This window comes from Anomaloglossus baeobatrachus, chromosome 1 (assembly GCF_048569485.1).
Source record: "Anomaloglossus baeobatrachus isolate aAnoBae1 chromosome 1, aAnoBae1.hap1, whole genome shotgun sequence".
NCBI classification, from domain to species: Eukaryota; Metazoa; Chordata; class Amphibia; order Anura; family Aromobatidae; genus Anomaloglossus; species Anomaloglossus baeobatrachus.
In genome coordinates, this window is record NC_134353.1 from 846,620,940 (window position 1) to 846,648,103 (window position 27,164).

The 27,164-nt window shown below is 49.3% G+C and overlaps 1 protein-coding gene across 1 annotated transcript; it reads right to left on the reverse strand.

The window, feature by feature from the left end:
- TMEM174 (transmembrane protein 174) lies at positions 1 to 26,913 on the reverse strand. The gene is made up of 2 exons (XM_075342154.1): positions 26,277 to 26,913; positions 1 to 103 (listed from the first exon to the last, which is right to left on the reverse strand). The coding sequence occupies exons 1-2, from the start codon at positions 26,891 to 26,893 to the stop codon at positions 1 to 3; spliced, it is 720 nt and encodes a 239-aa protein (XP_075198269.1). The 5' UTR covers positions 26,894 to 26,913.
- Positions 26,914 to 27,164: the final 251 nt, after the last annotated feature.

Below are 27,164 nucleotides of genomic sequence, written 5' to 3' on the forward strand. Positions count from 1 at the left end.
TTACTTCAGTTCAGGATACAGGTCCTCATATAATGGTGGTGATGATCCACCGTGCCAGTGTACATTTGTAGAGTTATCATGATGCGGACTGGATACAGGAGAGCTGCAAGAATAAGGAAAATCAATTAGACAAAGGTCACAGCTCATAGGGGCCAATTAATTAAGACTTGTATTGTATATACGAGTGTTAATGAAGGTCTCATGGAGTTAGATGCCCAGAATTCATGAAATGGGTTATCTGGGACTTTTTCGTTTTTCTTCTTGCACTGTGCCTAAGCACTAACAGGCAGGCAGGCGGTAACAGAAGGCTCTTGCCGGTGAATCAGCGGCTTCTGCTGACATCACATCAGCATAACAGCAACTTCTTCTCCGCTCTGCTAGGTTTATGGGGTGTGACTGATGGCGTTATGCTGATTTACAGCCATCTCCCCACTGTCTAACTGAGAGAAGCTAGCTATGAATCATCATGACGCCAGCAGTCTTGCCTTGTCTACATAGCAGAGCAGAAGAACAGGTGCTCTGTTGACATAGAGCAGCTGAATCGCCGGTGGGAGCGGTCAGTGACCTCACTTAAGCCGTTGTCGGTTTCCTGTTAGTTTTTAGGCACATAATAAAATTTTAAAAATCATGGATAATCTCTTTAAGAGCCACTTAATGAATTTGGCTCATCTTGTCAGTGGCATGCGTTTCCATGGACCTCACCAAAAATGTTACTCTAGTCAGGGACTGGAGTAATATTTCTTTCTTAAGAAACCTTGTCACTTTTGGTGAATTTGATGGGACGTGGTTCGCCCGAGACATTGGTGATATACAGCCATCCGAAAGGTATGACCTGCACCTTACAAGCCCTCAAAGAAAACCATGTTCACCACAACACCAGTAACAATATTCCCCACTCGGTGGGGATGGACGGAGAATCCAAGGACCATGCCTCAACCACGACTACCGCTCCAGGTCACCCTCACGAAACTCCAATTTTTCACCATATATGAGGCTGTTTAGTTTAAGTCAAGAGGCTTGCGTCGGGTCCATACTCCGTCTATACGTTTTCGGACTTGTGATATCTGCCTTATTTAAATTAATGGGCATCCTATTGAAGTCCAAGATGGCCTGTTATTGCCTATTCATTTTATAGATTTAAGGCCTTGGCTTTGTGTTCTACCCGGACAAGTGCAATCCAATAAAACATCGAATTGCACTTGCTCTAGTGCAAAAATATGGGTCAGTGTCCATCTGCTATTAATTTCTCATGACATATCGGTATGAAAAAAGAATCACAGCATGCTGTGTTTGGCAGCAAGTTTCGGCTAACAGGCACCCATACAGTTCTATAGGTGCGTGTGAAACATCGCACTACACTCGCATGTCATCCAAGTGCAGGGTGATATACACATAGATTATAGACCAAAGAAAAAACTCCTAAAAGATCAATTTTATTACAGTATTAAAACACAAATGCTAAAAACATGTAATTTATTAAAGATCACTATGATTCAGACAACAGTCATGTGCAGTGTGGGTGCAAAAAAGGGTGAATAGATTAGTGAGGTATTAGGGGCACTTTGCACATTACGACATCGCAGGTGCGATGTCGGTGGGGTCAAATTGAAAGTGACGCACATCCGGCATCGCAGGCGATATCGTAGTGTGTAAAGCCATGGCCGGCTTTAGGCATGTGCGACTTGTGCGGCCGCACAGGGCGCCTACGGCCATGCTTCAGGGGGGGCGCCGCAGAGAGGTAAGAAGTTAATTTCCTGCCTCTCTGTGCGGGCGGACGGCCGGGTGCCAGCCTCTCTTTACGGGCGGCCGGGTGCCTGCCTCTCTTTGCGGGCGCCGGTTGCTTGATTGTGCGGGTGGCCGGCCGGCTGCCTGCCTCTCTTTGCGGGCGCCGGCTGCTTGCCCACACAGAGAGGCAGGCGGCCGCCCGCCCGCACACAGAGGCAGGCGGCCGCCCGCCCACACAGACAAGCAGTCGGCGCCCGCAAAGCCGGCACCCGCCCTCTCTGTGTGGGCGGGCGGCCGCCTGCCTCTCTGTGCGGGCGCCGGCCGCTTGTTTGTGCGAGCGGCCGGCTGCTTGGCTCTCTGTGCGGGCGGGCGGGCCGCCTGGCTCTCTGTGCAGGCGGGCGGCCGCTTGTCTGTGCGGGCAGGCTGCCGCCTGCCTCTCTGTGCGGGCGCCGGGTGCCTGCCTCTCTTTGCGGGCACCGGCTGCTTGTCTGTGCGGGTGGCCGGCCGACTGCCTGCCTCTCTTTGTGGGCACCGGCTGCTTGTCTGTGCAGGTGGCCGGCCGCCTGCCTCTCTTTGCGGGCGCCGGCTGCTTGTATGTGTGGGTGGCCGGCCGCCTGCCTCTTTGTGCGGGCGGGCTGCCTGCCTCTCTGTGCGGGCGGGCGGGCCGCCTGCCTCTCTGTGCGGGCGTGTGGGCCGCCTGGTTCTCTGTGCGGGCGGCTGCTTGTCTGTGCGGGCGGGCAGGCGGCCGCCTGCCTCTCTGTGCGGGCGCCGGGTGCCTGCCTCTCTTTGCGGGCGCCGGCTGCTTGTCTGTGCGGGTCACCGGCCAACTGCCTGCCTCTCTTTGTGGGCGCCGGCTGCTTGTATGTGTGGGCGGGCGGCCACCTGCCGCTCTGTGCAGGTGCCGGCCGGTTGTCTGTGCGGGCGGCCGCCTGCCTCTCTGTGCGGGTGGGCGGCCGCCTGCCTCTCTGTGCGGGCGGGCGGCCGCCTGCCTCTCTGTGCGGGTGGGCGGCCGCCTGCCTCTCTGTGCGGGCACCGGCCGCTTGTCTGTGCGGGCGGCCGGCCGCCTGCCTCTCTGTGCAGGCGGGCAGGCCGCCTGGCTCTCTGTGCGGGCGGGCGGGCCGCCTGGCTCTCTGTGCGGGCGGGCGGGCCGCCTGGCTCTCTGTGCGGGCGGGCGGGCCGCCTGGCTCTCTGTGCGGGCGGGCGGCCGCTTGTCTGTGCGGGCGGGCGGCCGCCTGCCTCTCTGTGCGGGCGCTGGGTGCCTGCCTCTCTTTGCGGGCACCGGTTGCTTGTCTGTGTGGGTGGCCGGCCGACTGCCTGCCTCTCTTTGTGGGCACCGGCTGCTTGTCTGTGCGGGTGGCCGGCCGCCTGCCTCTCTTTGCGGGCGCCGGCTGCTTGTATGTGCGGGTGGCCGGCCGCCTGCCTCTTTGTGCGGGCGGGCCGCCTGCCTCTCTGTGCGGGCAGGCGGGCCGCCTGCCTCTCTGTGCGGGTGGCCGGCCGCCCGCCTCCCTGTGCGGGCGAGCGGGCCGCCTGCCTCTCTGTGCGGGCGGGCGGGCCGCTTGTCTGTGCGGGCGGGCGAGCCGCTTACCTCTCTGTGCTGGCGGGCGGGCCGCCTGCCTCTCTGTGCGGGCGGGCCGCCTGGCTTTCTGTGCGGGCGGGCGGGCCGCCTGGCTCTCTGTGCGGGCGGGCGGCCGCTTGTCTGTGCGGGCGCCGGGTGCCTGCCTCTCTTTGCGGGCACCGGTTGCTTGTCTGTGCGGGTGGCCGGCCGACTGCCTGCCTCTCTTTGTGGGAGCCGGCTGCTTGTCTGTGCGGGTGGCCGGCCACCTGCCTCTCTTTGCGGGCGCCGGCTGCTTGTATGTGCGGGTGGCCGGCCGCCCGCCTCCCTGTGCGGGCGGGCGGGCCGCTTGTCTGTGCGGGCGGGCGAGCCGCTTACCTCTCTGTGCTGGCGGGCGGGCTGCCTGCCTCTCTGTGCGGGCGCCGGGTGCCTGCCTCTCTTTGCGGGCGCCGGCTGCTTGTCTGTGCGGGTCACCGGCCGACTGCCTGCCTCTCTTTGCGGTCGCCGGCTGCTTGTATGTGTGGGTGGCCGGCCGCCTGCCTCTCTGTGCGGGCGGCCGGCCGCCTGCTTCTTTGTGTGGGCGGGCGGGCCGCCTGCCTCTTTGTGTGGGCGGGCGGGCCGCCTGCCTCTCTGTGCGGGCGGGCGGGCCCATACACCCTTTGTAATAAAATGATGCCCCACTCCAGTACATAAAAGGGAAGTCCACTACTTGGACAACCCCTTCTCATTCCCCTTGTTTGTTACAGAAAAATAAAGAAAGCTATACACCCCTCCAGTGCAGCCTCGGTTCCAGCGATGTTTAAAACTGCGTTCCAGGGACATCTGTGACATTGTTATGACACATGAGCCCCAAAAGCAATCAGCGCCAGCTTTTTTATGCCCACCTTTGGACATTTTTGCAGAAATTCAGTGTAGCGCTCACATCCTGCTCAAATGTCTGAAGGCGGAGAGAGAGACACTGGGCGCTGTTTGGTCAAGGGGCCTCATGGAATGCAGCTTTAGACATCGCTGGAACCGAAGCCGTACCGGAGGGGAGTATAGCTTTATTTATTTTTCTGGGGCAAACAAGGGGAATGAGAAGGGGTTGTTGACATCCCTTTTATGGATTGAAGTGGGGCATCGTTTTATTTCAAAGGGTGTATGTGGTTATGCTTCAACAAATGGAATGAATAGGGGTTGTCAAATTTATTGGACAGCCCTTATAAAGGGGCTGTTCTTTTAGTAAATGTCTAACCTAAGGCGTAGGTTATTATAAAGAAATCATAATGGTGTTACGCAAACACCATAAGTTAAAAAAAAACTTTGGGAAAAATCACTCCAAAAATGTTTTTTAGTCTTAGCTGAAAACACAAAAATTGAATAAAAAGCCAACAAAAGTCATATGTGAAGGAATAAGCCCTAAAAGCTCTTTTGAACAAAAAATTTAAAAAAGTCACAGCTCTTGGAATATGGCGATGCAAAAAGAAATTAAATTTTGTAAAATATTACTTTGTGTGCAAACGTCGCAAAGTATAAAAAATTGTATAAATCTGGTATAGTGTAATTGTTCTGACCCAAAGAATAAATCAGTCATCACTTTTATTGCATGGTGAACTGAGCAAAAAATGTAAAAGAATAAGCGAATCGCTGGTTTTCCCTCAAAAATATGAATAAATAGCAATCAAGAACTGGTATGTATAATAGTACCAAAAATCCTTCAGCTAAGGCCCGTTTCACACGTCCGTGAAAAACACTGAGGTTTTTCATTGGCGTGTAAAACACGCACATGTCCCTCCGTGTGCCGTGAATTACGGCACACGTGGGTTGTCTAAGTGCAATCCGGGCTCCGTTCTCCGTGGCCCGTGATTGCACTTAGAGATTAACTCACCTGTGCCCGCTCCCGCTCTCCATGGTGCTGAATGCTCCCGCGGTGCAGCATCCGGCCGGCGCTGACCCCTGCAGCAGCTGCTTCCGGGTCGGCTGTGTCGTGCATCATGAATATGTGCGGCAGTAATGAGCTGGCTCAGAAGCAACAAGCTGCACGGGCTGCAGAGGACATCGCTGGAGCCGGGTGAGTAAAAATGATTTTTATTTTAAAAGCACGTTTTTTTCTGGCACGTGTTTCACGGACCACACCACTGCGTGGTCCGTGGGACATCAGTGATGCCAGAAAAAAATGGACATGTCTCCGTGCGGCAATCAGGGACACGCGGGTACGCCGCACGGAGACACGTGCAGTGAAAAATCACTGACGTGTGAGCAGACCCATTCATTATAATGGGTCTGCGTATGTCAGTGATTCTGGTACGTTTAAAAAAAAAAGCACAAACGTACCAGAATCACTGACGTGTGAAAGGGGCCTTATTGCGCAAAAAATAAGCTTCCACACAGCCCTGTTCGCTCCAAAAAGAAAAAAGTTATAGTTCTCACAATATGGCGACGAAAAAACTTTTTTTTTTTTTATAAAAAAAACATTTTCACTGTGTGATAGAAGCTGAACATTATAAATCTGGTATCACTGTAACAGCACCAACCTGCAGAATAAATCCATCTTATCACTTAAAGAGAATCTGTCAGCAGGCTTTTGCTACCTCACCAGAGATTACTGACTGCATCCGTTCTGACATATTCTAAGATTTAAGATTTTAGACCTGTTTTGCATGTCAGTTAAAAACAGACGTTTTTCACTGACGTGTTAAAAGCGCATGTGTCCCTCTGTGTGCCGTGATTCACGGCACACGTGGGTTGTCAATGTGCAATCCGTGATCTGTGATACATGATAGCACATGGAGATACTCACCTGCCCCAGCTCCTGCTGTCCGTGGTGCTGAACTCTCCGGCTCTGCTGCATCTGGTGCCGCTGTCTCCCCTCTGCAACTACTTCCGGGTTGGCTGTGCCGTGCATGAATGAATATGCATGACAGTAATTAGCCGGGCAGGAAGCAGCAGCCAGCAGAGGCCGGAGACCGCGTCGCTGGAGAGGTTGAATATAAAAATCACTTTATTTTAAGTGTCCATGTTTTTCTGGTACATGTTTCACGGATCACACCATAGTGTGGTCTGTGGGACATCAGTGATGCCGGAAAAAAGCGGACATGTTTCTGTGCACAACAGATAAAGCGTGTGAGCAACAGGGAGTAGCTGCCTAAAAAAGCGCTGCAAATACACCATAGCAAAGGGACATGATGCACAGCAATTTCAAAATGATTTTGCTGTGCACATGTTCCATCTCTGGTTAATTATTTTAGCTGCATCAGGCCTCAAAAGCCATGAAACGGCTAAAAGAAGTAACCTCATTCGTGGGGCGTCTAAAATTGGAAGAAGCCACTAGCTCTATACACTTAAAGCACACAGAATACCGTCATTGAATAGACACCAGAAATGAAGCTAGTAACAACGGCGCATACATATAGACTTTCAGGATGTTTTTTGCAAATGATTTTTATTTTTTTTAAATAACTAAATTGCAGTATACTTAGGGCGAGGCTTTTTTTGTCATTTTACAGTACATGAAAAAAACAAACGCAGCAGAAAAGCAATACAACCGGGCACCGGGGTCTTGTGATCTGCAGCCAATCAGCGGCTGCTTCACTATCCCTCTTTCAAAACTGTAATCCAGAAGAAGTGAGAGCTGCTGCTGTTTTATGACTTCCTCTGGATATCAGTTTTATCTAAAGGATGAGAGGGTAAACCAGCTGCTGATTAGCTGCAGGTCGCCTGTGACATGGTTTGGGGGCACCAAAGGGTAATTTGGCACAGGGCGCCATTTAGCCTAAGGCCGGACCTGTGTAAAGCCTTTTTGATACGATTAACGAGCGCAAAATCGTCGTAATCGTATCATCGGTGTAGTGTCGGTCATTTCCATAATTTGGAAATGACCGATGTTACGATGTTGTTCCTCGTTCCAGCGGCAGCACACATCGCTGTGTATGAAGCCGCAGGAGCGAGGAACATCTCCTACCTGCGTCCTGCGGCTCATGCTAGCTATGCGGAAGGAAGGAGGTGGGCGGGATATTTACGTCCCGCTCATCTCCGCCCCTCCGCTTCTATTGGCCGCCTGCCGTGTGACGTCGCTATGACGCCGCACGACCCACCCCCCTTAATAAGGAGGCGGGTTGCCGGCCAGAACGACGTTGCAGGGCAGGTGAGTGCATGTGAAGCTGGCGTAGCGATAATGTTCGCTACGCCAACTATCACCATGATATCGCAGCTGCGACGGGGGCGGGGACTATCGCGCTCAGCATCGGCTTGCGATGTCGTAGTGTGCAAAGTGCCCCTAAAGGCCGCCTTACATGCTGTGATATCGGTACCGATATCGCTACCGTGGGTACCCGCCACCATCTGTTGTGTGACACGGGCAAATCCCTGCCTGTGCCACACAACATCGCCCAGACCTGTCACACGCACTTACCTGCCCGGCGACGTCCCTGTGACCGGCGAACCGCCTCCTTTCTAAGGGGGCGGTTCGTTCAGCGTCACAGGGACGTCACAGCAGCGTCACTGAACCACCGCCCAATAGAAGCGGAGGGACGGAGATGAGCGGGACGTAACATGCGCCCACCTCCTTCCTTCGCATTGCGGCCGGGAGGCAGGTAAGGAGAGCTTCCTCGTTCCTGCGACGTCACACGGAGCGATGTGTGCTGCCGCAGGAACGAGGAACAACTTCGTTACTGCTGCAGTAACGATATTTGAGAATGGAACCCCCATGTCACCGATGAGCGATTTTGCACGTTTTTGCGACGATGCAAAATCGCTCATAGGTGTCACACGCAACGGCATCGCTAATGCGGCCGGATGTGCGTCACTAATTCCGTGACCCCAACGACTTCGCATTAGCGATATCGTAGCATGTAAAGCCCCCTTTAGTCTACACCAGCCAACAACTTAAATAGCCAAATTATTGTTGAGCAATGGCCAAAGTTGGGCTAACAATGGACTAAAGGCCGCTTTACACGCTACGACATCGCTAAAGATCTCAACGATCTCGTTGCGGTCACGGAATTTGTGACGCATATCCGGCCGCTTTAGCGATGTCGTTGTGTGTGACGCCTATGAGCGATTTTGAATCGTCACAAAAACGTTCAAAATCGCTCATCGGTGACATCCCCCCTAATCTCAATTATCCTTGCTGCTGCAGTAACGATGTTGTTCATCGTTCCTGCGGCAGCACACATCGCTGTGTGTGACACTGCAGGAACGAGGAACCTCTCCTTACCTGCGTCCACCGACAATGAGGAAGGAAGGAGGTGGGCGGGATGTTACGTCATGCTCATCTCCACCCCTCCACTTTGATTGGGCGGACGCTTAGTGACGTCACTGTGACGTCGCAGTGACGCCAAACACACCTCCCCCTTGAGGGAGGGATTGTTCGGCGGTCACAGCGACATCGCAGAGCAGGTATGTGCATGTGACGCTGCCGTAGCGATAATGTTCGCTACGGCAGCGATCACCACATATCGCTACAACGACGCGGGCAGGTGCTATCGCGCTCGACATCGATAGCAATTGCTAGTGATGTCGTAGCATGTAAAGCTGCCTTTACTGTTCCATTCCACAAACAACCAGTACCTGGGGGATCTTTATATGACAGTCTGCAAGGCGTCTAGTCATCACACTACGGGTATGCGGTCTTTTATCTAAGGACTGCACATTGAGCCATTGGCATTGCCCTATTTCGATACAAGAGTATAATCTTTAAAGCCTGCTTTACACCTTACAATTAATCGTGCAATCGCATTTGCGATCGCACCCGCCCCCATCGTTTGTGCGACACGGGCAATTTCTTGCCCGTGTCGCACAATGCTGTAACCCCCCATCACATGTACTTACCTTCCAAACGACCTCGCTGTGGGCGGCAAACATCCACTTCCTGAAGGGGGAGGGACGTTCGGCGTCACAGCGACATCACACAGCGGCCGGCCAATAGAAGCGGAGGGGCGGAGATGAGCGGGACGTAAACATCTCGCCCTCCTCCTTCCTTCCGCATTGCCGGCGGGATGCAGGTAAGCTGTGTTTGTGAAGCCCCACAGGTGTTGTGTCGGTGCATTACCTTCAGGGACTCCACTCGGCTGGATCCTGTCACAGGTAGGAAATCTTCTATTTGTCGTGACGCCACTCTCAGAATTGCGGTCAGTGGGGACCGCCACTGCAGATTAAGGGATGCCTGGGGCTGATGGTGGGTGCAGTAGGGTGTAGTAGCCTCCTGAGAGTGAGGCAAGCCCCAGGGCCCTGTGTAGGTGTGTAGAACCACAAGGCGCAGAATAACTCCACACAAGCAGGATGTCTTTCAGGGGTTTTACTCACAGTTGATGGCAGGGTGAGTAACCCGGGCGTAGCTGGGATGAACCAGGCTGGAACCAGGTATCCTTCAGGCTGACTTATGATGGTGACTACCGACTCGCCTTCCTTAGCCCTTAGTGGTTTGGGGTAACCCCGACTTTTAGTCCCTATGGGGGTCACCCAGGGAAGTTGCTGAAGCCTCTCTCCCCTTCGTTTGCCGTTTGCTTGTCGCCTGGACCAGATCACTCCAGCTGCTTGCCTCCTGTGAACTATGGGCCCTAACTGTGGCTACGTGGCTGCGGCTTTTGTGGTGTTGTGGTGTGGGCTTTGAGGGCCCCACACCGGCAGGTTTAGCAAGGAAAGGTGGATCTATCCCCGCTCCGGGATCTGCCGCCCGTTTGGGCCTGGTACTCCATAGCAGTCTCCTTACTTCCCACGCCGTGCTCTCTCTTTAGCTGGAGATGGGTTTCGGGTAGCACTCCTAGGTGACCGTTCTCCCCCGTCGGTAGCCACTGCGCGGACGCTGTCAGACTGCAACAGCCCCAGGGGTAGGGGTCTGCTCCACTCGGAGCTCCCTGGACTCTGCACTGCCCTGAACCGGCTCACTGCTCCTCCTCTCCTGTTCTTGCCTACGCCACCTAGCAACCAGGCTCTCTTACCACACCCCTTGAGAGGAGATGGAGGCTTTTGGCCCCCTCCACTATTCCAGTGGAGGTGAAGGCTTTTCCCCCTCCTGGGATCCCCAGGGGTCCTCTCATAGGTACATGTGTGAGACCTGATCACTATGCGCCTGTGTAGTCACACCTCGGTCAGCCTTCTGGATTACCTGTATTGTACTGTCCCCAGCATGGGTGCAGTACTCAGTGGTGCCTGACCAGGTCAGGGGCGCCACATTCCCCCTTAGTTATCACCAGCACGTCCTCGGGCTGCAAGACAACATTTTAAAATGCATAAAACATTAAAACATTTTTAAAAGCACCAGGTACCATACATCACCACCCTCCACCCACAAGTCCGTTAACCCACCCAAAACCCTCTCACGTTGGCCGCGCCTTCAGCCACTTCTGGCAGGATGTAGAGGCGTCTTTCATGGTCTGGTGGTCTTCAGGGCATACCTGGCCTGGTGAAGCCGCGCCTTCAGCCACTTCTGGCAGGATCCAGAGGCGGCCTTCACAGTTGGTGCTGACCAGGTACCCTCTTTGTGGTGGAGAGCCAGGCCCCATAAACAGGCATGCTCTCTGGTTGCAGACGAGCCAAGCCCCTAAACAGGCTGACTCTGGTGGTGGTGGTGCCCTCTGGTGTAACTATTTACACTGCGAGAGTTTGTGGCTATAGCCAGTTCATAGCCTTAAGGTTCATTTCTCACATTAGTTTATGTGGGCACATACTTAAACTTTAAAACGTTGCAAAAACTTCAAAACTGGTAACTTGCTTTACTTTACATGAACTTTATGCAGACTCTTCCTCACCAGGGCTTGGGCCTGTAGGGCTGCGGCACCTGTTGCTTCCTTGACCTCTTTCTTCGTCTGTGGTAGTCTCATCAGTAGGTTCTTTCTCTGTTCCTTCTCTATCTTTCCTTTCTTCTTCTGTGCCTGTGGCTTTTCCTTTAGGACATGGCGTTACATCTAGCGCATACCAGCCTCTTTCGCCTTGATGCATGGTAAACTGCACTGTGTCTCCCATCCTTAGGTTTCTTCCAGGATGTCCTCTGGGCAAGTGGGCTCTGACGTCTCGTCTATTGACAAAAATGCCCTCTTTCATACCTGATGCCACTATAAAGCCGTATCCGCTCTTCAAGTTAAAGTCTTCCACAATTCCTCTACAAAGGGGTCCTCTGACCTGTGCTTTGGCTCTTCTCAGGAACCGTTTTTCTTCTAAGTCTCGGGCCGTGACTTCTCTCTGCTCTGGGGATGGCGGTGCAGGGGAAAACTGGGTTCTGCTACGGCGCCGTGTCTTGCGGGCTGGATTCTGCGAGGTACAGCTTACAAGCTCCCAGGTGAGGCTTTTTGGTAGATCTTCTTCAGCAGACGGTGTTAGGTCTTCCTCATCCCAGCGGGAATATGGCAACATCTCCGGCTCTGGGCATGGATCCACTGCCGGTGGCTCCTGAGTCAGCTCCTCAGCTTCCTGGCCTCCCCTCCCCCTTAGTTCTTCTGAGCACTCCGGTCGTGGCAGTGCTGGGGATGGACTTTCATCAGCAGGCCCAGGCGGGGGACTCTTCGGCGTGGTTGCTGCAGGGGTTGCCGGAATCCTCTTGGGGGTGTGCGGAGGGAGCATGTACTGATCCACCATCTCCTGTGGGAACTTGGCCTCCAGGTCAGCCTTCAGCTGCCAGTATGCGGAGTCTTCACCTATCAGGGATTTCCTTGCAGGGACCTCCTTGGGCTGGGGAGTGGTGTCTGCTCTGGCCTTGCAGGCCGGGGGAAATGGTGATGCAATCTTATCTTGGCGGGCCGCGCCCTGTATGGCGGCGGCCTGGTCTTGGCGGGCCGCGCCCGGCATGGCGGCGGCCTGGATGGGCGTTTCGGGCGCAGCTTGGATCGGCGTCGCAGCTGCGATGGGGTCTTTGCAGGCTGGGTTGGGCGTCGCTGCAGCGATCTGGGCTTGGCGGGCCGCACCTGGCGTGGCTGCGGCCTGGTTCAGCACCTCACTTGCGGCGCGGACGAGCGTTGCTGCTGCGGTGGGGTCTCGGCGGGCCGGGCCTAGCAAGGCGGCGGCCTGGGTCAGCGTCACACCTGCGGCGTGGATGAGGGTCGCGGTGGCAGCCGGTTCTTTGCGGGCCGGACTGGACGTCGCTGCAGGGACCGGGTCTTGGTGGGCCGAGCAGGGCATCGCTGCGGCGGCCTGAGCTTGGCGGGCTGCACCTGGCGTGGCTGCGGCCTGCTTCAGCGTCGCCGCGCCGGACGCCTCTTCAGGGACCGTGGGCGTGGCAGCAGGGATCGGGGCACTCGCGCTGGCAGGGGCATCACTGGACTCACCCATCGGTGGCAGCATCGGGGTCTGAGTCGTCACCGCCCGGTCTGGCACTCGGCGCGCAGCTTTCCCCTCATAGGCCTGAACCGCCGCGGTCATCCACAGAAACTCCGTCCGTCCCTCTCTGATCAGCCTTCCGACCCTGGCCTCCAGTTGATCGCAGAACTCGGCGAGCTCCCGACACCACCAGGCAGCGGAGCCTGGCTCTGGGTCTCTGTGTTCAGACGCCATTTCTTCCGCGTCTCTTTCCTCCAACAGCAGACTTGTGGCTTCCTTTCTGTCCCGACGTCTCTGAACGCTTCCGCTCTCTTCACAAGCGAGGTCAGAACTCTGCAGGGGATCTCTGGGTAGCCACACCTCTTCGTGGGCGGTAACTTCTCCCAGCGCGGGCTGCTGTTGTTTTTCAGCGCGCTTTTCATGGTGGCAATATGGCGGCGCTTCCAATTTTTCAAGCGGACCGCCCAGGCACATGGTCACCTGTCTGAACAGGTCTAGTCCTTATCCTGTTCGTGACGCCAGATGTGAAGCCCCACAGGTGTTGTGTCGGTGCATTACCTTCAGGGACTCCACTCGGCTGGATCCTGTCACAGGTAGGAAATCTTCTATTTGTCGTGACGCCACTCTCAGAATTGCGGTCAGTGGGGACCGCCACTGCAGATTAAGGGATGCCTGGGGCTGATGGTGGGTGCAGTAGGGTGTAGTAGCCTCCTGAGAGTGAGGCAAGCCCCAGGGCCCTGTGTAGGTGTGTAGAACCACAAGGCGCAGAATAACTCCACACAAGCAGGATGTCTTTCAGGGGTTTTACTCACAGTTGATGGCAGGGTGAGTAACCCGGGCGTAGCTGGGATGAACCAGGCTGGAACCAGGTATCCTTCAGGCTGACTTATGATGGTGACTACCGACTCGCCTTCCTTAGCCCTTAGTGGTTTGGGGTAACCCCGACTTTTAGTCCCTATGGGGGTCACCCAGGGAAGTTGCTGAAGCCTCTCTCCCCTTCGTTTGCCGTTTGCTTGTCGCCTGGACCAGATCACTCCAGCTGCTTGCCTCCTGTGAACTATGGGCCCTAACTGTGGCTACGTGGCTGCGGCTTTTGTGGTGTTGTGGTGTGGGCTTTGAGGGCCCCACACCGGCAGGTTTAGCCAGGAAAGGTGGATCTATCCCCGCTCCGGGATCTGCCGCCCGTTTGGGCCTGGTACTCCCTAGCAGTCTCCTTACTTCCCACGCCGTGCTCTCTCTTTAGCTGGAGATGGGTTTCGGGTAGCACTCCTAGGTAGAGTTGAGCGCGGTTCGTGGTTCGTGGTTCTCCAGTTCGCGGCTCGAGTGATTTTTGGGCTGTTCGAGATCGAACTAGAACTCGAGCTTTTTGCTAAAAGCTCGATAGTTCTAGATACGTTCGAGAACGGTTCTAGCAGCAAAAAGCAGGGCTTTTTACAGCTACAGTGAGCAGGAGCCATCGCTGGCAGCCTGCCACAAGCTGGTAACCAAGATAAACATCGGGTATCCAAGCAAAGCGCTTTGGTTAGTAACCCGATGTTTATCTTAGTTACGTGCAGGAAGCCCACACTTTCCCGCTCAGCTCGCTCCACCCCCTCCTGCCCGCGGCATGTACACATACATACACATACACAAACACACACACACACACACACATCCACCCCCCGCCCCCCCCCCCCCCGCCCGCCCGCCCGCCCGCTCGCTCGCTCGGCTTACCTGCGGTGATGAAGTCCCGCCATCCCGACCTCAGCGCTGTCACTGTCCTCCATGGCCGCCGCTTGTCACATCACCTATCGCTTCCGACCCGAGACTGACTAGCGGTGACGTCACGGACCTCTCGCGATACTTGATGTGAAGGCGCCGGTCATTGACCTCAGTGACAGGGGCTGTCAGTGTGCTGGAGATCAGCGCAGGTAATGTACCTCACTGACAGCAGCACTTGTCACCCCCCTGCAGTGACCTGGGCTGACCCATTGATGTTAGCTCAGGTCACTGCATTGCTCTCCCAGCCAATGGGGAACATCCTGCTCTTCATTGACTGGGACAGTGTGCATCGTCATGGCAACCCCTTGGATTACACCAGACCTGGATTTGTTTTTCAATCTAATAAATTGGTTAAAGAGGGAATGTTTTGGGGAGTGTTTTTTCAAATAAAAATGTGTTTGTCGTGTATTTTTTTTTTATTACTGACTGGGTTGGTGATGTCGGGTATCTGATAGACGCCTGACCTCACCAACCCCAGGGCTTGATGCCAGGTGACATTACACATCTGGTATTAACCCCAAATATTACCCCGTTTGCCACCGCACCAGGGCGCGGGATGAGCTGGGGCGAAGCACCAGGATTGGCGCATCTAATGGATGCGCCACTTCTGGGGCGGCTGCGGCCTGCTATTTTTAGGCTGGGGAGATTCCAATAACCATGGACCTCCCTAGTCTGAGAATATCAGGCCCCAGCTGTCTGCTTTACCTTGGCTGGTGATCCAATTTTGGGGGACCCCTACGTGTTTTTTTTTTTTAATTATTTATTTAATTTAAAATAACAGCGTGGGGTGCCCTCAGTTTTGGATTACCAGCCAAGGTGAGGTTGCCAGCTGTGGTCTGCAGGCTGCAGCCGTCTGCTTTACCCTAGCTGGCTACAAAACTAGGGGGAACCCTATGTCATTTTTTTTTCATTTTTTTTGGCTAAATACAAAGCTAAGCACCCCTTAGTGCCACATGAAAGGTACCAAAGGGTGTTCCACTTTTTCTCCATTTTTTTCTCCACTTTCTCTCCACTTTTTCTCCACTTTTTCTCCATTTTTTTCTCCACTTATTCTCCACTTTTTCTCCTCTTATTCTCCACTTTTTCTCCACTTTTTCTCCACTTTTTCTCCACTTTTTCTCCTCTTATTCTCCACTTTTTCTCCACTTTTTCTCCACTTTTTCTCCATTTTTTTCTCCACTTTCTCCACTTTTTCTCCACTTTTTTCTCCACTTTTTCTCCTCTTATTCTCCACTTTTTCTCCACTTTTTCTCCACTTTTTCTCCACTTTTTCTCCTCTTATTCTCCACTTTTTCTCCACTTTTTCTCCACTTTTTCTCCATTTTTTTCTCCACTTTCTCCACTTTTTCTCCACTTTTTTCTCCACTTTTTCTCCTCTTATGCTCCACTTTTTCTCCTCTTAATCTCCACTTTTTCTCCACTTTTTCTCCACTTTTTCTCCACTTTTTTCTCCACTTTTTCTCCACTTTTTCTCCACTTTTTCTCCACTTTTTCTCCACTTTTTTCTCCACTTTTTCTCCTCTTATGCTCCACTTTTTCTCCACTTTTTCTCCACTTTTTCTCCACTTTTTCTCCACGTTTTCTCCACGTTTTCTCCACTTTTTTCTCCACTTTTTCTCCTCTTATGCTCCACTTTTTCTCCTCTTAATCTCCACTTTTTCTCCACTTTTTCTCCACTTTTTCTCCACTTTTTTCTCCACTTTTTTCTCCACTTTTTCTCCACTTTTTCTCCACTTTTTCTCCACTTTTTCTCCACTTTTTCTCCACTTTTTCTCCTCTTAATCTCCACTTTTTCTCCTCTTATGCTCCACTTTTTCTCCACTTTTTCTCCACTTTTTCTCCACTTTTTCTCCACTTTTTTCTCCACTTTTTCTCCTCTTATGCTCCACTTTTTCTCCACTTTTTCTCCACGTTTTCTCCACGTTTTCTCCACTTTTTTCTCCACTTTTTCTCCTCTTATGCTCCACTTTTTCTCCACTTTTTCTCCACTTTTTCTCCACTTTTTCTCCACTTTTTCTCCTCTTATGCTCCACTTTTTCTCCACTTTTTCTCCACTTTTTCTCCACTTTTTCTCCTCTTATGCTCCACTTTTTCTCCACTTTTTCTCCACTTTTTCTCCTCTTATGCTCCACTTTTTCTCCACTTTTTCTCCACTTTTTTCTCCACTTTTTCTCCTCTTATGCTCCACTTTTTCTCCACTTTTTCTCCACTTTTTCTCCACTTTTTCTCCTCTTATGCTCCACTTTTTCTGCACTTTTTCTCCACTTTTTCTCCACTTTTTCTCCTCTTATGCTCCACTTTTTCTCCACTTTTTCTCCACTTTTTCTCCTCTTATGCTCCACTTTTTCTCCACTTTTTCTCCACTTTTTTCTCCACTTTTTCTCCTCTTATGCTCCACTTTTTCTCCACTTTTTCTCCACTTTTTTCTCCACTTTTTCTCCTCTTATGCTCCACTTTTTCTCCACTTTTTCTCCACTTTTTCTCCACTTTTTCTCCTCTTATGCTCCACTTTTTCTCCACTTTTTCTCCACTTTTTCTCCACTTTTTCTCCTCTTATGCTCCACTTTTTCTCCACTTTTTCTCCACTTTTTCTCCATTTTTTTCTCCACTTATTCTCCACTTTTTCTCCTCTTATTCTCCACTTTTTCTCCACTTTTTCTCCACTTTTTCTCCTCTTATTCTCCACTTTTTCTCCACTTTTTCTCCACTTTTTCTCCATTTTTTTCTCCACTTTCTCCACTTTTTCTCCACTTTTTTCTCCACTTTTTCTCCTCTTATGCTCCACTTTTTCTCCTCTTAATCTCCACTTTTTCTCCACTTTTTCTCCACTTTTTCTCCTCTTATGCTCCACTTTTTCTCCACTTTTTCTCCACTTTTTCTCCTCTTAATCTCCACTTTTTCTCCTCTTATGCTCCACTTTTTCTCCACTTTTTCTCCACTTTTTCTCCACGTTTTCTCCACTTTTTTCTCCACTTTTTCTCCTCTTATGCTCCACTTTTTCTCCACTTTTTCTCCACGTTTTCTCCACGTTTTCTCCACGTTTTCTCCACTTTTTTCTCCACTTTTTCTCCTCTTATGCTCCACTTTTTCTCCACTTTTTCTCCACTTTTTCTCCACTTTTTCTCCACTTTTTTCTCCACTTTTTCTCCTCTTATGCTCCACTTTTTCTCCACTTTTTCTCCACTTTTTCTCCACTTTTTCTCCACTTTTTCTCCTCTTATGCTCCACTTTTTCTCCACTTTTTCTCCACTTTTTCTCCTCTTATGCTCCACTTTTTCTCCACTTTTTCTCCACGTTTTCTCCACTTTTTTCTCCACTTTTTCTCCTCTTATGCTCCACTTTTTCTCCACTTTTTCTCCACTTTTTCTCCACTTTTTCTCCACTTTTTCTCCACTTTTTCTCCTCTTATGCTCCACTTTTTCTCCACTTTTTCTCCACTTTTTCTCCTCTTATGCTCCACTTTTTCTCCACTTTTTCTCCACTTTTTTCTCCACTTTTTCTCCTCTTATGCTCCACTTTTTCTCCACTTTTTCTCCACTTTTTCTCCACTTTTTCTCCTCTTATGCTCCACTTTTTCTCCACTTTTTCTCCACTTTTTCTCCATTTTTTTCTCCACTTATTCTCCACTTTTTCTCCTCTTATTCTCCACTTTTTCTCCACTTTTTCTCCACTTTTTCTCCTCTTATTCTCCACTTTTTCTCCACTTTTTCTCCACTTTTTCTCCACTTTTTCTCCACTTTTTCTCCATTTTTTTCTCCACTTTCTCCACTTTTTCTCCACTTTTTTCTCCACTTTTTCTCCTCTTATGCTCCACTTTTTCTCCTCTTAATCTCCACTTTTTCTCCACTTTTTCTCCACTTTTTCTCCACTTTTTTCTCCACTTTTTCTCCTCTTATGCTCCACTTTTTCTCCACTTTTTCTCCACTTTTTCTCCACTTTTTCTCCACTTTTTCTCCTCTTATGCTCCACTTTTTCTCCACTTTTTCTCCACTTTTTTCTCCACTTTTTCTCCTCTTATGCTCCACTTTTTCTCCACTTTTTCTCCACTTTTTCTCCTCTTATGCTCCACTTTTTCTCCACTTTTTCTCCACTTTTTCTCCACGTTTTCTCCACGTTTTCTCCACTTTTTTCTCCACTTTTTCTCCTCTTATGCTCCACTTTTTCTCCACTTTTTCTCCTCTTAATCTCCACGTTTTCTCCACTTTTTCTCCACTTTTTCTCCACTTTTTCTCCACTTTTTTCTCCACTTTTTCTCCACTTTTTCTCCTCTTATGCTCCACTTTTTCTCCACTTTTTCTCCACTTTTTCTCCACTTTTTCTCCTCTTATGCTCCACTTTTTCTCCACTTTTTCTCCACGTTTTCTCCACTTTTTTCTCCACTTTTTTCTCCACTTTTTCTCCTCTTATGCTCCACTTTTTCTCCACTTTTTCTCCACTTTTTCTCCACTTTTTCTCCACTTTTTCTCCACTTTTTCTCCACTTTTTCTCCTCTTAATCTCCACTTTTTCTCCTCTTATGCTCCACTTTTTCTCCACTTTTTCTCCACTTTTTCTCCACTTTTTCTCCACTTTTTCTCCACTTTTTTCTCCACTTTTTCTCCTCTTATGCTCCACTTTTTCTCCACTTTTTCTCCACTTTTTCTCCACTTTTTCTCCACGTTTTCTCCACTTTTTTCTCCACTTTTTCTCCTCTTATGCTCCACTTTTTCTCCACTTTTTCTCCTCTTAATCTCCACTTTTTCTCCACTTTTTCTCCACTTTTTTCTCCACTTTTTCTCCACTTTTTCTCCTCTTATGCTCCACTTTTTCTCCACTTTTTCTCCACTTTTTCTCCACTTTTTCTCCTCTTATGCTCCACTTTTTCTCCACTTTTTCTCCACTTTTTCTCCTCTTATTCTCCTCTTATGCTCCACTTTTTCTCCACGTTTTCTCCACGTTTTCTCCACTTTTTCTCCACTTTTTCTCCTCTTATGCTCCACTTTTTCTCCACTTTTTCTCCACTTTTTCTCCTCTTAATCTCCACTTTTTCTCCACTTTTTCTCTACCTTTTCTCCACTTTTTCTCCACTTTTTCTCCACTTTTTTCTCCACTTTTTCTCCACTTTTTCTCCTCTTATGCTCCACTTTTTCTCCACTTTTTCTCCACTTTTTCTCCACTTTTTTCTCCACTTTTTCTCCACTTTTTCTCCACTTATGTTCCACTTATTCTCCACTTTTTCTCCACTTTTTCTCCACTTTTTCTCTACTTTTTCTATGGTCGGTCTACCCATTAGCTCTGCCATGCATAGTGTAGCTCTACACCTACTGCACATGTTACTTTATGATTGACATCTCTTTCGTACCAGAGCTGTCTAAGTCTACTCTGACCCCATATTTGTCATTACTATATTGTCCTTGTACTGTATTATGACATTTGTATCATGTGTTTCATTTCTTGCTGTGTTGCAATTTTTTTGCTGCATCCCAATTGTACCTCTACATTGTTCGAGTTTATGTTATTGTTCTCTCACTCTTATGTGATACTGATTATTGTCATTTTTCATGATTACATGCAGATAAGTCCAATCTGACGAAGGCTCAGGCCGAAACGTCATTTGTAACTTGTTTTGGACAAAAACATATATGCTTATGAAAAAAAAATTTTCTTAATACGGACCAATAAAGAGTGATTTTGCATTACTATCCGTTGTGACTTACTGACTTAGTCTGGGAGATTTAGAGTGCCGAGGTTACTCACTAATTTTATCTATTATTACCTCTGAGCACCTATATACCAGTGAGCAGAGCTTCCTCTACAGTAGTTCTCCTGATTAGGCATGCCCTTACCTCATGAGCAGGGCATTGCAGCTTTGGTAGCAACCATTACGACATGGACTCTGCTGCTGTGGACCCGGGGAGAGTGAGTGCAGATTCATTGCACCCACACTCCTCACATGAAGGGTCCGCACTCCTAGAAAATGGGGGATACGTTCCCTGAGTGTCTCCCCCCATATTCTAGACGGTCCAGAGTCGTCGTGGGACCCCTTTATTTTTTTTCTTACAATAAATTGGTGAAAGAGGAAATGTTTTGGGGACTGTTTTTTCAAATAAATTTCTTTTGTCGATTTTTTGTTTTTGTTAGTACTGACAGTTTATGATGTTGGGTATCTAATAGACGCCATGACATCACAAACTGCTGGGCTTGATCTCAGGTGACTTTACAGCTAGTATCAACCCGATTTATTACCCCGTTTGCCACTGCACCAGGGCACGGGATGAGCTGGGGTGAAGCGCCAGGATTGGCGCATCTAGTGGATGCGCCACGTCTGGGGTGCCTGCGGCCTGCTATTTTTAGGCTGTGAAGGCCCAATAACTATGGACCTTCCCACCCTGAGAATACCAGACCACAGCTGTCCGCTTTACCTTGGCTGGTGATCCAATTTGGGGGGTCCCCTACTTTTATTGTGTAATTATTAATATTTATAAAATAATTATAAAAAAGAGCCTGAGGGGACCTCCACATTGGATCCCCAACCACGGTAAAGCTGCCAGCTGTGGTTTTCAGGCTACAGCCGTCTGCTTTACCCTAGCTGGCTATCAAAAATGGGGGGACCCAACGTAATTTTTTTTTTTTTAACTATTTTTTAAATAGAAAAAATTAATGGGCTTCCCTGTATTTTGATTGCCAACCAAGGTAACGGCAGGCAGATGGGGGTGGCAACCCATAGCTGTCTGCTTTATCTGCGCTGAGAATCAAAAATACCGCGGAGCGCTACGTCATTTTTTTAAAGATTTATTTTTACAGCACTGTGATGTCCAGCAATCAAAATACAGGGAAGCCCATTTTATTTTTAGTTATTTAAATAAATAATTAAAAAAAATATATGTTAGCTCCCACTGCATTTTTTGTATTGCTAGCTAAGGGTAATCCAAGCAGCTACTGGCTGCTAACCCCCACTGCTTGGTGTTACCTTCACTGGCAATGGAAAATCCAGGGAAGCATTTTTTTTTTTTTTTGCCAAAAAGCTACAAAAAAAGGACGTGAGCTTCGCCATATTTTTGTATGCTAGCCAGGTATAGCAGGCAGGTGCTGGAAGAGTTGGATACAGCGCCAGAAGATGGCGCTTCTATGAAAATGCCATTTTCTGAGGTGGCTGCAGACTGCAATTCGCAGCAGTGGGGCCCAGAAAGCTCAGGCCAACCGGTGGTGCGGATTCCAATCCCAGCTGCCTAGTTGTACCTGGCTGGACACAAAAATGGGGCAAAGCCTACGTCATTTGTTTTCTAATTATTTCATGAAATTCATGAAATAATAAAAAAAGGGCTTCCCTTTATTTTTGGTTCCCAGCCGGGTACAAATAGGCAACTGGGGGTTGGGGGCAGCCGTACCTGCCTGCTGTACCTGGCTAGCATACAAAAATATGGCGAAGCCACATAATTTTTTCAGGGGGCAAAAAACTTCTGCATACAGTCCTGGATGGAGTATGCTGAGCCTTGTAGTTCTGCAGCTGCTGTCTGTCTGTATGGAGAAGAGCAGACAGCAGCTGCAGAACTACAAGGCTCAGCATACTCCATCCAGGACTGTATGCAGAAGTTTTTTGCCCACCAAAAAAATGACGTGGGCTTCGCCATATTTTTGTATGCTAGCCAGGTACAGCTGGCAGCCACGGGCTGCCTCCAACCCCCAGTTGCCTATTTGTACCCGGCTGGGAACCAAAAATATAGGGAAGCCCGTTTTTTTTAATTATTTCACTTATTTCATGAAATAATTAAAAAACAAATGACGTGGGCTTCGCCCTATTTTTGTGTCCAGCCGGGTACAACTAGGCAGCTGGGGATTGGAATCCGCAGCACAGGTTAGCCCGAGGTTTGTGGGCGCCTCTGCTGCGGATTTCAGTGCGCAGCCGTCCCAGAAAATGGCGCTCTCATAGAAGCGCCATCATCTGGCGCTGTATCCAACTCTTCCAACAGCCCTGGAGCCGGGTGGCTTGTTGGGTAATCATGAGTTAATACTGGCTTTGTTTTACCAGCCAGTATTAAGCCAGAGATTCTTAATGTCAGGCACGTTTGACCCGGCCATTAAGAATCTCCAATAAAGGGTTAAAAAAAGACACCACACAGAGAAAAAATACTTTAATAGAAATAAATACACAGACACATTAGAGACTCCATCTTTATTACCCCTGTCAGCCCTCCACGATCCTGCTCTTCTGTCTTCTTTCTTTCTAGTGTAGTAGTAGTGACGATTGTAGTGAGGGGCATCACTTGGGGCTGGGGAACCTCCATCCTAACTACAATGCTCACTACAATCGGGAAGCAGCGTGCAGCCTTCACTCTGTGAGTGATCAGTGCTGGCTGCTAGCGGTAACGCTGACAGACGCGTTACCATAGCAACGGTGCTCCCGGAGCCGCGGTTAGCGGTGGCGTCACCGCTAACTGCGTTGCTATGGCAACGGTGATCTCCGTTAATGACCGGCTGTGTCAGCCGGTCCCTAACGGAACGGGGAGTCGACCGTGTGCTAGAGCATGTCGCCGGTACACGGCGATACACATATGTGCACCGTGTACCGGAGAGATGCACTCGCAGGTCCTACATGACGTGTCATAGTCATGTGACCAGTCTGTAGCCAATGAGATAATAGCCACGTGACTGGTCACATGGCTATTTTGACGTCACGATAGGTCCTGCTTCTCTGCTGGCAGTGCAGGTCACCGGGAGGATTCAGCGATCATCGGATGGAATAGCGGCAGGAGACAGAGTGCAGAAGGGATCGCGAGGACCGGTAAGTGTTATGGCAATGTTTATTAACTGTTTGTGTACATTTATAATGCATTTTTATGTGTTTGTGATTGCCTCCCATTATAGCCTATACGTTCGAGTTCAGTTCGTCGAACGTTCGACGAACCGAACTCGAACGGGACCCCCGTTCGGCGAACCGGCCTCGAGCCGAACCGGGACCGGTTCGCTCATCTCTACTCCTAGGTGACCGTTCTCCCCCGTCGGTAGCCACTGCGCGGACGCTGTCAGACTGCAACAGCCCCAGGGGTAGGGGTCTGCTCCACTCGGAGCTCCCTGGACTCTGCACTGCCCTGAACCGGCTCACTGCTCCTCCTCTCCTGTTCTTGCCTACGCCACCTAGCAACCAGGCTCTCTTACCACACCCCTTGAGAGGAGATGGAGGCTTTTGGCCCCCTCCACTATTCCAGTGGAGGTGAAGGCTTTTCCCCCTCCTGGGATCCCCAGGGGTCCTCTCATAGGTACATGTGTGAGACCTGATCACTATGCGCCTGTGTAGTCACACCTCGGTCAGCCTTCTGGATTACCTGTATTGTACTGTCCCCAGCATGGGTGCAGTACTCAGTGGTGCCTGACCAGGTCAGGGGCGCCACATGTTCTTAGTTCCCGGGGTGTCACACGGAGCGATGTGTGCTGCCTCGGGTACGATGAACAACAGGATGTGCGATTTTTAGAAAATGAGCGACGTGTCAGCGATGAACGAGAAGGTGAAAATTTCTGCTCGTTCATAGCTGTCACACGCTACGATATCACTAACAAGGCCGGATGTGCGTCACTTACGACGTGACCCCGCCGACATCTCGTTAGATATATCGTAGCGTGTCAAGCCCGCTTAAGATGGCCTTAATGCTTTATGGACCTACTACTAGTCCACTGAATGTCCCCGGATGAAGCCCCAAAAAAAAGGGGGGAAAAGCGTTGGGATTCTTCTCTGGATAATCCCAGCAGATACAGTAAGTTACCCCTTGTTGGGATGTTAATATTTTATTAAGTCTTTAGCATATTGTTATTGTTATGAGATTCCATCCTATTAACTATATGGTATGTAGTTCCTGAGTGATTTCATCTCTGGGTGATTGTTTTAGTTTATTACTTGTTTACTGATGGAAACTATTCTATACATATTATATTTTGACCTGAGGTGACTGGGCACGTTATTCTACTTCTTCTTGGTGACGGGTGCCTACCTAAGGCAATAACAGATTTATAGGAATAGAAGAGGGACAGCCGACAAGAAGCGGGGAGCACCCAAAAAAGCATGGTGCACCTCAGTTAGTAGGTAGGTGTAAGGGAGGGAACAGTTAAGGGGGCTTTACACACTACGTTATCGTTAATGTTTTATCGTCGGGGTCACGTTGTTAGTGACGCACATCCGGCGTCATTAACGATATCGCAGCATGTGACACTTACCAGCGTCCTTAAGCAACTTCAAAAATGGTGAAAATCGTTCACCATGGAGAGGTCGTCTCAAACTCAAAAATCGGTAATGGTTGTTTATCCATGTTGTTCGTCTCTCATGCGGCAGCACACATCGCTGTGTGTGACACCGCAAGAGTGAGGAACGTCTCCTTACCTGCCGCCGGCCACAATGCGGAAGGAAGGAGGTGGGCGGGATGTTACGTCCCGCTCATCTCCACCCCTCCGCTTTGATTGGCCGGCCGCTTAGTGACGTCGCGGTGATGTCGCACGTCCCTCCCCCTTGAGGGAGGGATTGTTCGGCAGTCACAGCGACGCCACCGACCAGGTAAGTGCGTGTGATGCTGCCGTAGTGATAATGTTCGCTGCGGCAGCGATCACACGATATAGCATGTGTGACGGGGTCGGGTACTTACACGCTCGATATCGCTAGAAATTGCTAGCGATATCGTAGCGTGTAAAGCCCGCTTTAGTTCCTTGTTAGCCCACCTTCTAATCATTTACAGGAGCATTTACAGTTTCCTATGGTGCAGAATTGCAATGTATCCATAAAAATTGAATACTGTACTGCAGCTCCGTATGGCATCCGATTTTTTTTTTCACATCCACAGACTTGAATGGGTGAATTTCATTCGATCTTAGAATCAAATCGCAGCATGCTTGATTTTATTCTCATGCCGCTTTTTTTTATGAAGTCAATGGCTGGAAGTGCTAAAAAAAAACAGGAGAAAACGCCCCAACAATTGACAAGCTGCAGAGATTTTTCTGCACCAGATCTGCCAGGAAAACATAGCAACGTGTGCACAGGACTTCAGAAATCTCATAGACTTGGCTGGCTTCAGTATAGGCATGCAGAGTGTGGTGCAGATTTCTCAAAAAACGTATCAAAAAACGCACTGTGTGCACAGGCCCTGTAAATGATTGTAGAAAAATAGTTGGTAAGAAGAAAAAAAACACATTGCATATGGATGGTATATAGATGCTAGGCTCAAAAAAAAAAAAAAAGAAAATTGCACACTTGAATAGCACTTGCATGACATGTGGATGACACTCGTCCCACTTTTTTATACCCAGATGTGAGTGAACCCTGAGGATGACCGTGTCACACTGGTTTTCTTGTTGCCATCTTAAAGATGACTTTGCATACTTTTAGTGATTGCTTGATAAATCATTACATGAAATGAAGCATTTCAGTACATTAATAATTTACAGTTCTATCGCAGGCTGTTAGTGTTATCACATTATATCTTTTTTTCTTCTATGGATTGCAATATGTGAGGTGTGCTACAGTTCAGACAGTAGATATCACATAAAGCCTACATAAAAGGATATAAAATTAGGTCCTTAAACCTGAAGTGTCATACAATGCCCATACTGGAGTGATCACACGTGTGATAACTATCTGTCAAATCAGAAGCAAGGACCTGCTCGTTATCGAGATCCTTTAGGATCCTAATTGTGGAACCTCAACTGATCTAGCTTTTATTACCTAACTGCTTGACATATCATAAAAAAATGAATTATTATAGGAGAACATATATATATAGTTTACAACTAGTCTACTGCTGTAAAATGCTGCTTAAAACTATTTATATCCAGTGAAACCTCTTGTAGATACCCAAAGGTGATGAAGGTGGTCTTCACAAAAAACATAGCCAGTATGCATTATATGGTGAACCTAACAGAAAATCTGTTCTGGAAAATGGGTGGTCTAAGGTGTTTTTTTCTTTGTATCATAGTGATGCAAACGCTGAGGAAAGACAGCAAATTAAAAATCTGTATTTTTTTGTTACAGCAACCAAAATGGACTTGGTACAAACCTCTCGTGGTCTGGAGATGGTGATGACTCTTCATCTTCTATAAATGCTGGATTTTCCAGTGGGTAAATACTACAATACTGAGGGGGATGTATTGGTGGGACTATCCCATTAACCACGCCAACACTTCGATTACTGGAGAGAGGAGGGGAAGCATTCGGACTTCTTGGCAGAACATCATGAGTGGTGTAAGGAGGAGGAATATATTGTACCACAGTAGCACCATGAAAAGTGATTGGCTGATTAATTCCGGTGAACACAAAGGACTGTCCGCCTGGGGGTTGCTCTGGCTCCACAGTTGTATCATTACTCCTCTTACAAAACTTACAAGTATACATCTTAAATCTACATAAAGAAATCAATGCAAAGGTCACTCCGATTGAGAGAAGAATAGGACCCAACAGCTGACTCCACTCAAAGCCTTGATTCCCTTCACGTCGTATCCATCCCATTACCGTAAGAGTTACACCAACAAGTCCCAAAAAAAGACCAGAAAATAGTAAAGTCGCGCCGGCTTTATCCCTTTCATGGACCTGCACATCAGGTTGACTGTTCGTATATGGAGGAAGTGAAAATACATTGAGGGAGAAATCATCCACAGGAGGATTGTTTTGTTCCATTATGAAAAGCCAGCTGTCTCTTCATCCATCCAGGCTAGAAAGAAATCCTTAGCCGCCTGCAGGGGTAAAAGTTCAGACACATCCTACAAGCCCATGCTCACATGATTACAGCACATAAAGGATAGACTTTGGTAGCAAAGTATAAAGGTCTGAGCAATGGAGCTTAAATATACTAGATAAATGTATATTCTGCAGATATACTGAAGAGAGCGTAATTACTGAGTGTGCACAATGCATTCTGCACGTGTATGAACACCTCACATAGGAACAT

Excerpts from the sequence above, each read along its gene's own strand:
- TMEM174 (XM_075342154.1), bottom strand. The coding sequence starts at position 26,893 with ATGGAACAAAACAATCCTCCTGTGGATGATTTCTCCCTCAATGTATTT. Across the intron at positions 104-26,276 it reads CCATCTCCAGACCACGAGAG|CTCTCCTGTATCCAGTCCGC; the intron begins GTTTGTACCAAG and ends TTATTCTTGCAG.